Here is a 14565-nt window from a genome sequence, read left to right on the forward strand (position 1 = left end):
TCACTTAAAATCCTCTCCTGGAATTGTTTTCAAATTTTTATTCATATTATTTTAAATATTTTCAGTAACAATGGATCCTCTTTTGAGGATAAATAGGAGAATGATCAAAAATAGTGATTAGCTCCTTTCCGTGACTAATGGGGGAGGCTGATCTGATTAATATTATGTGGGGGCTCAACAAACCAAGGACTGGCTGTACATTAGCAGGACAGGTGTTCTGGTGTTCCGTATACTAACTCTGAAGGTGTAAAGAATCAACAAATTAATAGAAAGTCAGTGAACATTAGTTCATAAGGTATATATTTGTTGTAATAATTTAAGGAGTAAATCCAAGAATTACATGGATTCTGAAAAACTTTGAACCAAGGTCAAATAGCCTTAGTGTTTACCATACTGTACTACAGACATGTTTCTGGCTGCACGTCTCATCCGCAGCAACGAGAGGGCTGGTAACATTTGTCTAAAGTGCCAGCACTCACCCCTGTTCTGACACACTGGGAACCCTCAGTGAGTGTCCCGTGAAAAACCAGTGTCAGGATGCTCCGCTCCAGGATGTCCATGCATTTACACAGGTGATACCTGTGTGAGTTACCTGCATTGACAGAAAACTTTTTCTTCAACTAGTTCCTTAAGTTATTGTGGGAAATTCAGTGGTGTGAGTTCTAGGTTAGAACATGTGGATTGCTAACTTAAACCCAGAGCAAAACACAAGTGATTTATGAATAAGGAGTTATTTTATATTAGTAATACATTTCTCCTTGCAAGGATAAAAGCTTGCAAAAACAAGCACTGACTACAAAATGTTATATACAGGATATAGAAGATGCATTTTAAAAACCTTCATACCAAATGTTATTGAATTCCTTGTCCAATCCTTCAGATGGTGTCAAAAACATACTAATGGATTATTAAAGCAGAAACAATTTCCAAATGAAGAAATCTCAAACTTAGATACTTTTACTTTCTATTTTATTATACATTCTGAAGAAAATCTTGACTTCTCCCTTAGGCTGAAGTAATAATAGCAAATGTATAGTTTATATTAGAAATGATTTAAATTAATCATCTCCATATGATGCATCTGGTTATTTCATTACACAGATTTTCTTGTAGCTGGATATTTTGAGATCTTACTGTTGACAAGTAAGTATATGAACAGAAGGATCCACTAGCTTTAATTAATATTAGAAAACTAATTGTATAAATTCAGATAACATTTTGCTCGTGCAGCTTAGGGACTCGTGCCACTTCCACATGCCCATTATTTCATATAATTACCTTGAAGGCAGTGATTATCTTCGTATTATAAACAGGGAAACTGAGGCTGAAAGAGGTTAATTAGAATTACTCCAGGTCACAAAGTACCTTCATAGCAGCACCAGAAGCATACTCTGATTCAGACTTTGGCCCAACCTCCCTCTCCCTGTACTTCCACCTCACCCCCTTGGTAGCTTACAAACCCAGCGTTGTTACAAACAGGTGTTGGGCACCCACTGCATGCTCTAGACCAGCAATTTTCAACAGGTGTACCACAAGAATTTTTGAAACATGCAACACCTGACTATTTAGTCAGTGGCACTGACTACATTTTCCTTTGATAGTCAATTAAAAAAATGACAACAGCCAACACAACAATAGCTGTGCAGTGTGAATAAATCAAAAGTATGACTATTTTTTGTCAAACTAGAAAAAATGTATTTTTTGGTGTGCCACAGAATTTGAGTATTTAGTTTTTGTGTGCCATGAAATGAAAAATGTTGAAAATCCCTGCTCTCAACAGCCCTAGGGAATCTGATTACACTTTAAGATTTGGAAACAAGCGCACTCTAAGCAGCCAATGCCGAGGCTGCTGCTACATTCACCCACAATAGATTCCCATGGGTGGTTAGGTACTGGAAGAATCTTCCCTCTTCTTGCGATGGGGGAGAGCCTAGCGTAAAGAGAAGAACTGGGCTGTGCCATTTGTTGTTAGTTGATGTTGGAAAGGATTAACAGTATCTTAGCACAGGGGTCCCGACCTGTTAGGAACCAGGCTGCACAGCAGGAGGTGAGCTTGAATTAATGCACCTGCATCATCCTGAAACCATCTCCCCCCACCCCCCATCTGTGGAAAAATTGTCTTCCACAAAACCAGTCCCTGGTGCCAAAAAGTTGGGGACTCCTATCTTAGTATAATAAGACCAGGATTGTTAGTAAGAAATAAGTTAAAGTTACATAAAGAGAAGGAAAATAATTTCCTTATTTAGATATTAGTAAAAATGGAGATTCAAGATAGACATTAATTATGCTGCAAGGTATATTTGGTTTTAGATATGCCAGGAGAAATGCCACCAGGGCACTGGATGGAACTTTCCGTACCTCTGACACCTCTCCCCACCCCTCATCCACAGGGCCAGAGCTCTGCTTCCCTCCCCAGGGACTCAGCAGACCAAGACCTTGACACCAGAGACAGCCTCTCCCTCTGCAGAACAACAGACAGTGGACAGAGGGGTCATGGACATTCACCCGAGGCTGCAAAATGTGCACATCATGAGATTGAGGGAAAGGGAGACTTGATTGTTTCTGTAAGAAGGAGAAGGGGTGGTAGGCCTGGGGGACAGCAGGTATCAGTGAAAAGCAAGGAGCCAGGTTAAAGGGAAGGGATGCAGGAAGAGGGCTGAAGGAATGGGAGGGGAGAGAGGAGAGTGAAAGAGAGAGAAACCCTGTGGAGACGAGGAGAGGACCGGTATTCCCACGTGAAGACACATCCTAGTCAAGGACTGGGCAGGAGGCTTCACTGCTCAAGCTGCCCAGTGGGAGGAAGATAACCAGAGGAGGGACATCATGACTTCCCTTGTCTTGCCCCTGAATCTACACAGTAGCAGAGCAATGATCTAAACTCACGCTTTACCCCACCAGGTATTTGGTTTGGGGGAAAGGCAGATGTGGAGGCATCCCGTCCGAAGGGTGTGGTTTCCCCCTTTGTGACAGCAGTTAGGGCAGAGCGAGTTTCCTGTCAGAGCCACCGACCTGCTGGAGATACAGTCAGGTGAAGCCGGGGGTTGGGGGGGGAGGGTCCCCCACGTGCTCCCCATGGCAGAGGACAGCTGGAGAACCGCCTGTGAACAGAACAGGAAGGAACGAGCCACACAGTTTTACATGACAACCTTTGACCTGATTTGCCTTCTATTAAAAGCAGTTAACTAAATCTTCCCTCACCTTCAGCAGAGTAAAAGGGCTGAGTTGATAGCATATCTTGTGTAACATGAAAATGTAAGTGACATTAATTTCCTTGCTCTCCTCCTTTTCAGATTTCCAGACATTCTGGGAACCTGCATTTTTTTTAAGTGATAGCGCAGACTTACAAAAAGATACATTAAGTCATGGTTATTAGCATACTAAAAAATTAATATAACCCAAGCACACCACACCAGATTTTCTTTAGGTAATATATTCTCTAACCGTATTGAAACTATAATTCCAAAAACTGAAATTATGCTTAGGAAGACAAGAGCGGAGGATGCTGGTTGTCTGACATCCATTCCCCACCTCTCTTTTCCTGACAGACCTAGAATTTCCCAACCATGGAGTCTGCACAGAATCGATCCCACCTCCCAGATCCTGGAGCAGCCTCTGCTTGCCTTAACGAGGGGCATCCAAACCTTTGGTGTCTCTGGGCCACACTGGAAGAAGAAGAGTTGTCTTGGGCCACACATTAAATACACAAACATTAACAAAAACTGATGAAAACGAAAAAAAAAAGGTTTTAAATAAATTTACAGTTTTGTGTTGGGCCACATTCATAGCCCATGTGGCCTGAGGGTCGTGGGTTGGACACCTGCCTTAATCCATCATAATGAGCCCCCCTCCTAATCACATTGATTGATTCAAGAATGAGCACCTGGCCTCAGTCAGGTCAATCAAAGCCAATGAGATTCGGCAAGGGGGTGTTGGTTAAGCGTGGAGAAGCAATGCCTTCCAGCTGGATATAAAGCAGCAAGCAGGTAGCCCTGGGAGCTTCCATCTGTTTTGGGACCAGGGGGGACCAGCCTACCTGAATGTAGAGACACCAAGCACCGACATGGCAGGGCCGAGAGGTGGAGAGGTAGAGAAACCAGTTCCTAGTCAGAACTGCAGCCCTGATACAGCCTCATTTTGGGAAACCCCTGTCATGAATCAAAAATTGGGGCCAGATTTCTGTATTCCTTGCAACCAAGACATTTTAACTTAAAAAATCTACTGTGTAAAGAGTCATACACATATCTAAAACTTCTCACTGATAATGTAGACCTGGAGTTTGGCTTTCTTAATAAAATCTTGAAAAAAACCACGAACTGCTGACAATACCCACAAGACGTATGTAGAAAGAAAATAGGTTCTTTCCTTCACTTGAGGGCTTCCTTTTTTCCTCTCCCTTCCCCCTTTCTCTCCCCTTTCTCCTTTCCTTCCAAAGGAAACACTTGGGTAACTAGTAGACAGAAGCCAAGTGCGCCTAAGATTGTATTAGTTCTGTAAGAGGGTGCTGAGAATCTCACAGTGTCTAGTATATGGTGCCCTAATGTGCTAACAATTAGATTTCCCTTCCTTATGTAGGGAATATACACCATGGCCTCTTCAATATCCATCATTATTTGCCATCATTATCTAGTGAAGAAAACACAGTCAGCCTTAATTCCCCACCTGCTAGGTGAACCTTGGGCAAATGTCAGTGCCAAATACAGCTGTCACGAGTATAATTACTGGTTCATGTGTTGTCCGTTTTCAGGATTGTGAGGCTCATTTTCAGCCCTGTTTGTATCCCTTATCACAGAGCAAATATTTGAAAGTGCCCATGATACTGTTCCTAATGTGATTGTTGTGGTATCTGGTTAAGTCCAATTTGGCACGTATCTGCTGTACAGTACATGGCAGAATTACACTTTATCCACATCACCGCTCCCCACCCCCACCCATAAGTGTGCTGGGCAATTGCACTGGACCTTGCCCCAATCATTCAACAGTTAGATTTCAGTAAGTCTGTGTAACCATAACCAACTGTGCTATGTTCTTGAGACAGAACCAGCCCCACAAAGATTGCTTGGCTCCTGCCCACTCCTCCTGCCATTGTTAGCTGCAGGGCCCCACGTATGACATGGTAACAGTGCCCACGGTACCATCGATTTCTTGACTTTTTTCCTCCCTCTTTTCAGAAATAGGAACAAAGAGAACTGTGCTTGGCCACCTCCATTAGTTGTGGGGTACAGGCATATCTGCGAAGTTTGGTACTGCTCTTTTGGTTTCTGTCCCCTGTTGACTAGATGGCTTCAGTGATCTGGGGGTGAATAGTTCCACAGACCCAAGTCAGGCAGCTTGTAAGCACCGGGCATGTGGTCAGCTCCCGTTGCCTACGGTGATGTGTGGCCAGGGTTCTTTCTCTGGTAAGAGTCCCATGTGAGCCACATGGCCAGTATAGTACCTGCATTTGAGGGCCCTATCCATGAAAACATACACATACCTAAATTTATTATATAACACACAGGCACCTCTGTCATTCGGGACCTGGCACTCAGTGCTGTCTCAGTGAAACCTGTGACACTCAACATCAATTGTCATGATGAACATTGTTCAAACCGCAGGGAAATGCCACTCACCTCATGCTTGATGTCTCCTAAAAACAAGAATTATGGCCTCCAAATGCCATAAAGTTCTGTGGCCCTGATGCTATTTGAGGCTAACACTATTTTAACTTTGGCTAAAAAAAAGAAAAATTGGTCAACTTGTCAAATCCTTCTCAGATGGCATGAATGCGATGATTCTGGCATTACAAAGTGGCGTTCCCCAGGAGTGAGAATCATCCATTTTCTTGCTTCTTTTGGTGTCCCAGTATGTGACTCCAGACGTGCACCTCGAGTAGCATGGGTTTTTATCCACATTACTCTTAAATTTGTATCTCTGAAGGTTGGGTTTGGATACTTGTGGAAGAGATGGTGCAAATCACAAAATAAAGAATAGGAAGTTATATGATAAAATTATATTAATTTGTAATTTTCTGTGGTAATTTATTATACTGATCACATTATAAAGCTGAACATGGTATTTAAAATTCATGGGTTATCCTGAAACCTGCATATTTATTTAAAATTTTTAACCTCACCCAAGGACATGTTTATTGATTTTAGAGAGAGAGGGCAAGGGAGGACAGAGAGAGAGGAGAGAAACCTGTGAAAGAGAAACACTGGTTGGTTGCCTCCAATGTGCCCACTGGGTACAGAACCTGCAACCCAGGCGGGCGCCCTGACCAGGAATCTAACCCGCATTCTTTAGGTTTCCTGGACAACGCTCCAAACCATTGGGACACACTGGCCAGGGCAAGCTTTAATTTTTAAAAATAATTTCAGTGGTAAATGCTTTAGTGGAGCATTTTTTTTCCAAACTGAAATCAACTATACTCTAAGAACTACAATGATTTAAGAAAGGTGGTTTAATTTGACATTATCTTTGACATTTAATTTTACATCAACTTGACTGTAATAACATATTAGCGATATTGCTAAAGAAAAGGCAAGAAAAATAAACTTAGGGAAAAACATAAAAACTGTGTATTAATTCCTTGTGTCCATATTACCCATCCAGAAGACATCACCAGCCCATCATCAGAACAGGCAAACATGCGATGACTAAATTCAGTCATCTCTGACACTCGATCCTATGAAAACCATAGCTTTACACTTGTTTCATTAGTAGGACAGTATAATTGTCAGGTAAGAGGAGAATGCACTTGAACAGCTTATCTTTAAAAATTTAGGTATATGCCACTTGGGCCACCATTTAGTCCTGTTGTTCCATCACACAAATGTTAGTGTCGCGCCAGGGAGGGTGGGTGCTGGGATACGGGAGTTCTCTCCCGGCTCGTACCTGAGCTCTGGGCTCCGGGCAGCGGTCCGGCAGGTGTGAGGGGACAGCCCCGCCCCCGCCGCCCACCTGCACCGGGATTGGCTGCCACTGGCCGGCCGGCCGGCGGGCGGCCCCTGGAGCGGGACGCTGAAGGGGGCCTCGGGCTCTGACTCCCTGGGTTGCAAGTGCTCGGGGCGAAAGCGCTGCTGCCGGCTGCTGCCCACCTGTCTCCAACCGCGCGCCCTCGCAGCGACTTCTCCGTCGGAGTTCCCTGTTCCCTTAACAAACCCGCTTGTACTCTCAGGCTTCCCCGAGACCCCGGGGTCGGTCCCTTCGGAGGAGGCGGTCAAGGTCTGGGCCTCCGGGCCTCGTGGGTGTCCCAGCGGCCTGGCGCGTTGCACCCGGAGGGCTGGGCTGGGGGCGCGGCGTGGGTAGGCGGGCCGGCGCGCGGGGGCTGCAGGAAGCGGGGGCGGCGGCCGCTCGGGCCGGCTCCGCGGGGTTAGAGACACCCGGAAACGGATTCGGCCTTGGGGCCCGCGCGGGCAGGGCGTCTCGCGGCGGGCGCGGGCCGGCGGCTGCTGAGTAATCCCCTGCGGCGGCGGGAGGCGGCTCCGCCCTCCCAGCCGCCCCGCCCCGGCCTCCCGGCTCCGCGGAGCTCCGGCAGGTAGAGCCAGCCGGGCTCGGGCGCGCGCGGGGTCCGCAGCTGCCGCCCCACTTCGCCTCGGCCCTGCCCAGAGCCTCGCGCGCCCATGGCCGGCTCCGAGCAGCAGCGGCCGCGGCGGCGGGACGACGGAGACTCGGCCGCGGCGGCCGCGGCGCCCCTGCAGGACGCGGAGCTGGCCTTGGCCGGCATCAACATGCTGCTGAACAACGGCTTTAGAGAGTCGGACCAGCTTTTCAAACAATACAGGTGACCACCGCGCTCTGCTCCCCTACCCAGGCCACGCGCCCCTCGGGTCGGTCTTACCAGCCTCCCTTTGCGGCTGGCCCTCCCCCTCCCGTTGGTCACTAATCCCTGGCCCCGGTCCCCTTGTCCGCTCCCTCGGTTTGAGCTGCAGCTGGCTTCTGCGCCTCTGCCACATCGCCCCTTTCTGCTCCCACTTTGTTGTCCTTTCTGTCCCCGGGACCCGCCGCGCGTCCTCCCCGCGCTCCGGCAGTCTCCCCTCACTTTTATCTCGGGTCTCGCCCCTCCGAGAGGGGTGTCCACGCTTCAGCCGCTGCTCTGTCGCAGGTTGCCCTCCCTCCGCCGGAGCCCGTTGGTGTTTCCACCTGCGACCGGATGCGATTTGAGGCAGCAGCGAGCCTTAGGACACGCAGTGTTGTGCCTCGGGCTCGCGTGCTGCCGGAGCAGCCTTTGTGGCGCGGAGCACAGCAGCTGCAAGATGCCTGTTTCTCGTGCCTCGCGTCACGTTGCATCCTTGTGCATTCCAAACGCTTTTACTGTTTGCAAACGTGTGCATGATCGCCTTGCCAAGCAGGAATTAAACGCAAACGAACTCTGCTTGCTCACCTCTCTCTGCCTATCTTCTAAACCTCAGCCTTCAAATGAGTTCCTAATGTCTTTCAAGCGAGCATGTTTGTTATGGATTTCTCTAACTTAGAGGAAGAAAAAATGAGGGATATTTAAATATGTGTAAGAGTGGAAGGAAGAACACATGTGTTGAGTTCATTTTTATTTGTCTTTTAAAAAACGAAGAACTGAAACCTGGTAGTTTTCCAGTGAGTGTGGGAGGAGCCTTCACTTTAATTGGGGACAAGAAGCATCTGCCTTCAGGTTTAGGAAGCAAGTTTGTGATTTGCCCTTTGAATGTTGGCAAGTCTCTGGGATGTTGATTCGCTGCTTCCCTGTAAATGTTTAAGGGTCATGTGCTTTACAGTTTTTTAGACCCAGCGGTTTGGTAGGAATGAGAGGAAGGATGTGCAGCTGTCACTGAGAGCCAGTCTGCAAGAAGAGGGAGGAGGGAGAGGATGAGCTGCAGACCCGCAGTTTTCAGACCTGGTAGAATGTGGTTTCTGACGCCTGCAGCTTCCACAGTTGTAATGGCAAAGCCGCACAACCGTAAACTTTTCACTAAAGACATTTTACTTTTAAATGAGTTTTTAACCTGAAAATGAGAACTACTCGGCTTTACCCAGAACGTTTTATTTTTAAAACCATAGTAGTCTGATTTCAAGCCAGAGATTTATCTAGGCTGTTCATGGAGAATAGATTTAAAAGATGTAAGATTTCCCTCAGTCTCTCTTGTATAGTTTTTTAGCCCTCTGAGAATATATATGACAAAAAAAGAATAACATCTGAACGTTTCATATACTGTGCTGTGACTTGTTTTTTAGACCACCAGTTTGTGCTGTGTGAGCGAGGGCTGGAGAGAGTCTTCGAGTCAAGTTTACTCTCTTTGGTTGCTGACCGATATACGGTGTTTGCACGTCTCAATAGTACTTACTTTGAAATGTTCCATTACTCATTTTTAATGATTATTTTTTCTAAACTGCTTTCGTATAGTACTTAGTTACTACTTCCTGGTTGCTGTATACTGAAAGCATGAAATAAACACTATTTCCGAAGTTATATTTTACCTAGACAATTTCATGCAGTGGTAATAGAGGGCAGATTGTGAGTTATAGGAAAACTCTTTCCTTACAGCAACAGCAGAGCGATGCACCTTAAAAGGTGTTTCTCTGTGGGGGAAGGAGGGGGGAGGTGCCGAAGGAGGATTTACATTTTAGAGATAGGAGCTATCTGCTTGTATTATATTTTTCCGATACAGTTGACATAATATATTAGGAGTCCAACACAGGAATCAGACGATTGTATACCTTACATGGATAAGTCTAGTACCCATCTGACACCATTCATAGTTATTACAGAAATACTGAATGTGTTCCCTGTGCTGTACTTGTCTGCTTCTATTTTGAAACGAAAACTAAAGATAAGGAAGGAAACAATATTGTGGTATCTGCCAAGCACAGTGCTAGGCACATTTCCTTGTATTCTTGGTGTTCTAGTGACACCTCTAGTGAACAGTATTTTATCATGACAATTTTATAACAAGGGACTCGAGTCTCCAGATTTAGCCTGGACCAGGACACAAGCACTGTGGTGCCAAATCAAGGGCTCTTTTCATTATACCATTCCTCCTATCTCCCTGAGTTGAGTAGATTTTGTAATTTGCCCTGTGACCTTGTTCTCCAGCCATTTAAACTTTTTAAGGGGTGGACAATGGTAACAATATCTTGTTGGCTTTCCCATAATTAATCTTGCAGTCTTTGTTTTGCTGCTTTTGTAGGGACTGACTTGGGTTTCTCGATTTGCTTCCTTGCCTGTGGGACGGGAGTAACACACATTATAGTGTGGTTGTTAGGATGAAAGGAAATAATACACGGTCGCTGTCTCACTGTAAGAACTCAACAAACAGTAACCAGCTTTTGTATTGTACTTGATGCCTTCCCTATAATTATTATGCTTTCTTGATAATACAGTTTGAATAAAAGATAAAACATCCAGCATGAAGGTTGCTCTTATATTTAAAGGTCGCCTCACATACTGCATTGGAAAGATTTATATTCTGTTATGCATTGGATACTTCTCTTCCTGTTCCAAAGTTGAATGGCCTGCTGCAAAACTCAGCAGGGGCTGCATCAGAGGTGTCTGAGGAGCACCCCTAGCTCAGTTTACAGAGAGCAATTGGTTATTTCCTTTAAGATTGTTTTGTCACAGATAGCCACCCTTCCCATAGTAGTAAATCTTTCAGGATCTTATCATTGAAGTTGAACAATAGAAACATTTTGTATCTAGAGTAGCAATAACATTTTTATTAAGGGAAGAAGTTCATTTTCTCATGCCACATTACTAGGGTGATAAAAGTTTCAATAGCTACCTAATGGGAAGTGGTTATTTCACAGGAGCAGATTATCATGAAGGCCATTCTGAATAGTGGAAAGTCTGGATTGTATAATTGAGGCATCATACATATAGAAATTAGAAATACTTGCATAATGGCGACTTTCTTTTGAGATATAAAACATGCCATAGTTGGGAATTCAAGACATAGCTGCTACTTTCATTGTAACTATAGTATTGGGTTGGCCAAAAAGTCCGTGTGGTTTTTTTCTGTAAAATAAGATACACATTTTCATTGTTACCAATAACTTGATTGATTTGAATATTTTGAGTATGATGCTATCTCCCAGGTGATATAACGTTGATTATTCTCAATTAATGTCCCAATTTGATCGCTATCAACCTCACCTGGTCTACCCAACTGTGGAGCATTGTCCAGTGAGAAAGCTCCAGCATGAATCTTCAAAAACCACATTGACATGTTCGTTCGATCAGTCACAGCACCTTCTCTGTGCACTGCACAAATCTTTTTTTGTTTCAGTTGTGTTTTTACCTTTCTTGAAATAATAAAACATAATATGCCAACAATGGTGCATATAGTCTTCCATCTTCAGTATTAAAATGGCTACACAAAAAATTCACCAATTTTGATGTTTTTTTAATTCTTAAAAAATTTTTATTCTTGCTTATTCTCTTACAGTTGTCCCAATTTCCCCCCTTTGCTCTCCTGTGCCCAGTCCCCTACCCCAATCCCACAGTTAATCCTCACACCATTGTCCATGTACATGGGTCATTCATGGTAAGTTTTTTTTTAATGCACGCTGATATGACAGCTGTCATTCATACAATCTAACAGAATTGTTTTGAATGAAGTTAAAGACAACTAAGCACTACTAGAGCCATCATCGGAAAAAACCAAATGAACTTTTTGGCCAGCCCAATAATAATGCGACAGGTTGTTGGTGCTAACCACCATCGTGCACTTGGCAGTGTGTTCCCAGAGGAACACTGGGACGGATTGGTGCTGCTTCAGGGCCTTTCTATTTTGGGCCTAAGGACATATAAGTGGATGATACTGACCACCTGAAACCAGACTCCTGGTCTTGGTCTTTGAGCTCCGTGCTCTGATCTAGCAGTGCTCCCCCTCCTCGTACACACACTCGCACGCTTAACTGACATGAGACTCACATCCAGACCTTCAGGTGCGCCGGCCCAGGAGAGGATAGGAGGAAGGTGAGCCATTGGAGCCTCTGGCCAAAATGATCTGTGTAGTTTCTATTTCCACAGGCTTGACATTTAGACTCCCTCCACCCCTGGAGGCCACCACCTCCATCTCCTGCTTTAACCCCTGGCATTCTTTCAAGCCTTAAAACTCTATCATTCTTACCCCTGCCAACATTACCGCCAAATTCTGCCTGTAGATATTATTAATAAAGTCATATTTTGCCATTGTCAGCTAAAACAAGAAGCATGTAGTGGTTATAATATGTGTTCATTAAGGAGAAATTGCATGAATATGATACAGAATTAGTACATGGTTGGTATTATGAATTGTGATGTGTTTCTTTTCCATTTTATTTTAAATTATAAAAATGCAAGAATATTAAAAAAGAAAATTTCACATTTAAAATGAATGTATGGATCCTAAATTGCTCAGCACAGTTGATGGCCATACCACAGAGCCACACGATGTGTGTGTGTATCTGTGAGCGTGTTGATTCTGGGGCCAGACTTACATAGAGATGGTTGAATATCCCAGGGGTTGCAAACTATGGCTCATGGGCCAAATCCAGCCTGCTGTTTTGTAAACAAAGTTTTACTGGGATGCAGCCACACTCGTTTGGTTCTGTATTTTCTGTGGCTGCCTGCGCAGTACCACAGCAGAGACGAATAGGTATGACAGAGACCATGCGGGTTGCAAAGCCTAAAATATTTTACTCTCTGAAAAAGTTTGTGGACTCCTGCTTCAGACAGTAGTTCTCCCTGGAAAAACTCAAAAGACGTGTGTAGAAACCTGGGCCGGTAGGCATCTGAACCTCTTCCAAAATCGTGTTACATACTTTGGAGGACAGGAAAAGCTTGCAGGCCGCCCATGATTTCTCCATGATTTGGCCACTCTTGCTGCCAGAGTCTATGGAGAAGCCATAGGTGCAGAAATGCAAGAAAAGGAGAAGCTATGAAAAGCAGAAATGGTGTAAGGGACCTGGCAGAGGAAACAGGGAACTCATTTGTTGCTTTTCCCATTCTCTTTTCAACTCAGTAGTGTGTTTGGAAAAGGACTCATATATATTTTTTCCAACTATTGCACTGTCTGAAAAGATCCCAATTAAATATTCATGAAAGATTCATTCAGCTTAATTGGGACTCTTAAAAATGCAACTGCCATAGAGTAGTGGGAGAGTATGTATAGGAAATTATCAGAAAAAAGTGAATTCCTGGAGTGCGGGGGTAGGTGTGTGTGTAGAAACACACAGAGCTAAAAATGGGAACCCTTGGAAGAACCTGTGCTCTGAGTCACGGGTGCCGCATCAGTAAGCGGTCGGGTGAGGCTGCCACCTGCTCCTGCTCTGGCTGAGCGGAGCTGCACTGTGTGAGGTGGTATTTTGATGAGGGTAAGAAAAAAGGGGAGAAGAAGTACAATGTTGGGGCAGGGAGCTCTTTCTGTTCTAGTTACACAAAACCACTTGTAGATCCCCAAACACATTGTGTTCCAGGGGTCTAGACCTTTTTCACAGGCTGTTTTAGGTCCTAAAGCACCATTTTTCGCACCCAGCCTCCTTTGCTGGGGTCACCTTCCTGCATGGCAACAGCAGTGGGCCTTTGAGGGGTCTGGTCATGAGAAGGGCTCCGGGAGGAGAGGGAGTGTGAAAGAAGTACGGAAAGTAGGTGGGCGTGTTGCAAAGACCGGTTTCTCTGCTATTTCAAAACTGTGCTGGGTGCCCGCTCTCCCCCATGAGAGGGGTTGGGGTTGGCTGGGGAGGAACCCCCCTTTTCCACCTCTTACTCTGCTTCCTAAATTCATAGTGTGTTGTTCAACCAGCAGAGGTCCACCTGGGGGTCAAATAAGGTCGTTGTGGGGTAACCTGGGATCCATCTGGCCACCACTCAAAGTTCTTTTGTTATGGGGCGGGGAGGGCGGTGCGTTCCAAGTTCTGAGCAGGTGTCAGGCACACAACATAAATGAGTCAGTATTCGTAATACTGTGAAACAGTCGTAAGTCTGGCTAACACCCCTCACCCCACACAGCTACAAAAGCACAGTTTTATATAAAACCCTTCATAGATTGCTTTGTAAAAAAGGAAGTCACGACTTGCTGGCCTTCGATGTGATGATGGAGAGCGCGGCTTTCCTTCACGGGTAGGATGGTTGGTGGTCTGTGCTCTCAGCCCTTTCCCCAGTGAGGGCTGCTTTCCCCATCTCTGTCTTCTTGCTCAAGAAGGTCAGAGCACAAGAAGTGTAGCTACAGCAGGTGGTTACTCCTGTCTTACAGGAAGGCAGCCCATCATTGCGGAGGAAGCCCCCAGAGGGTGTCTGCCATGTGTAGGACACGATGGTGAGAAGCAGGTCCTCCAAGGAGATACTTAACACTTAATATTTAAAATCTACTTCAAAAAAATGTCACTTAGTCTCGTCCAAAGCTTGTACTGTCTGTGACATCACTGGTTTAGGTGACTTTTTTCCCCCTAACACACATCACAGTAACACATAATGGTGCCTATTGTGTGCCAGGCCACACGCCAGGGCTCCACAGAGGGAAGCGCGAGACATGGAATGACACGGCCAGGGTTTTGTGGTGAGTGGGGGGACTGGGTTTGAATCCTGGCTGCCCGGCTCCACAGTCTGTCTGTCTAACCACTACACTACCTCTCCGT

At 45.4% G+C, this 14565-nt stretch overlaps 1 protein-coding gene across 1 annotated transcript in view; it reads left to right on the forward strand.

Moving 5' to 3' along the window:
- The first annotated feature begins 6456 nt into the window (after window positions 1–6456).
- TTC39C (tetratricopeptide repeat domain 39C) overlaps window positions 6457–14565 on the forward strand; it is a 97502-nt gene continuing 89393 nt past the window's right edge. The window contains exon 1 of the mRNA XM_045850092.1: window positions 6457–7762. Within this exon, the coding sequence (XP_045706048.1) occupies window positions 7602–7762 (161 nt within the window). The 5' untranslated portion in view covers window positions 6457–7601. The remainder of the gene's footprint in view (window positions 7763–14565) is intronic.

The sequence above is a fragment of the Phyllostomus hastatus genome, unplaced genomic scaffold (genome assembly GCF_019186645.2).
Source record: "Phyllostomus hastatus isolate PE091 unplaced genomic scaffold, TTU_PhHast_1.1 phas_contig_80, whole genome shotgun sequence".
Lineage (NCBI taxonomy): Eukaryota > Metazoa > Chordata > Mammalia > Chiroptera > Phyllostomidae > Phyllostomus > Phyllostomus hastatus.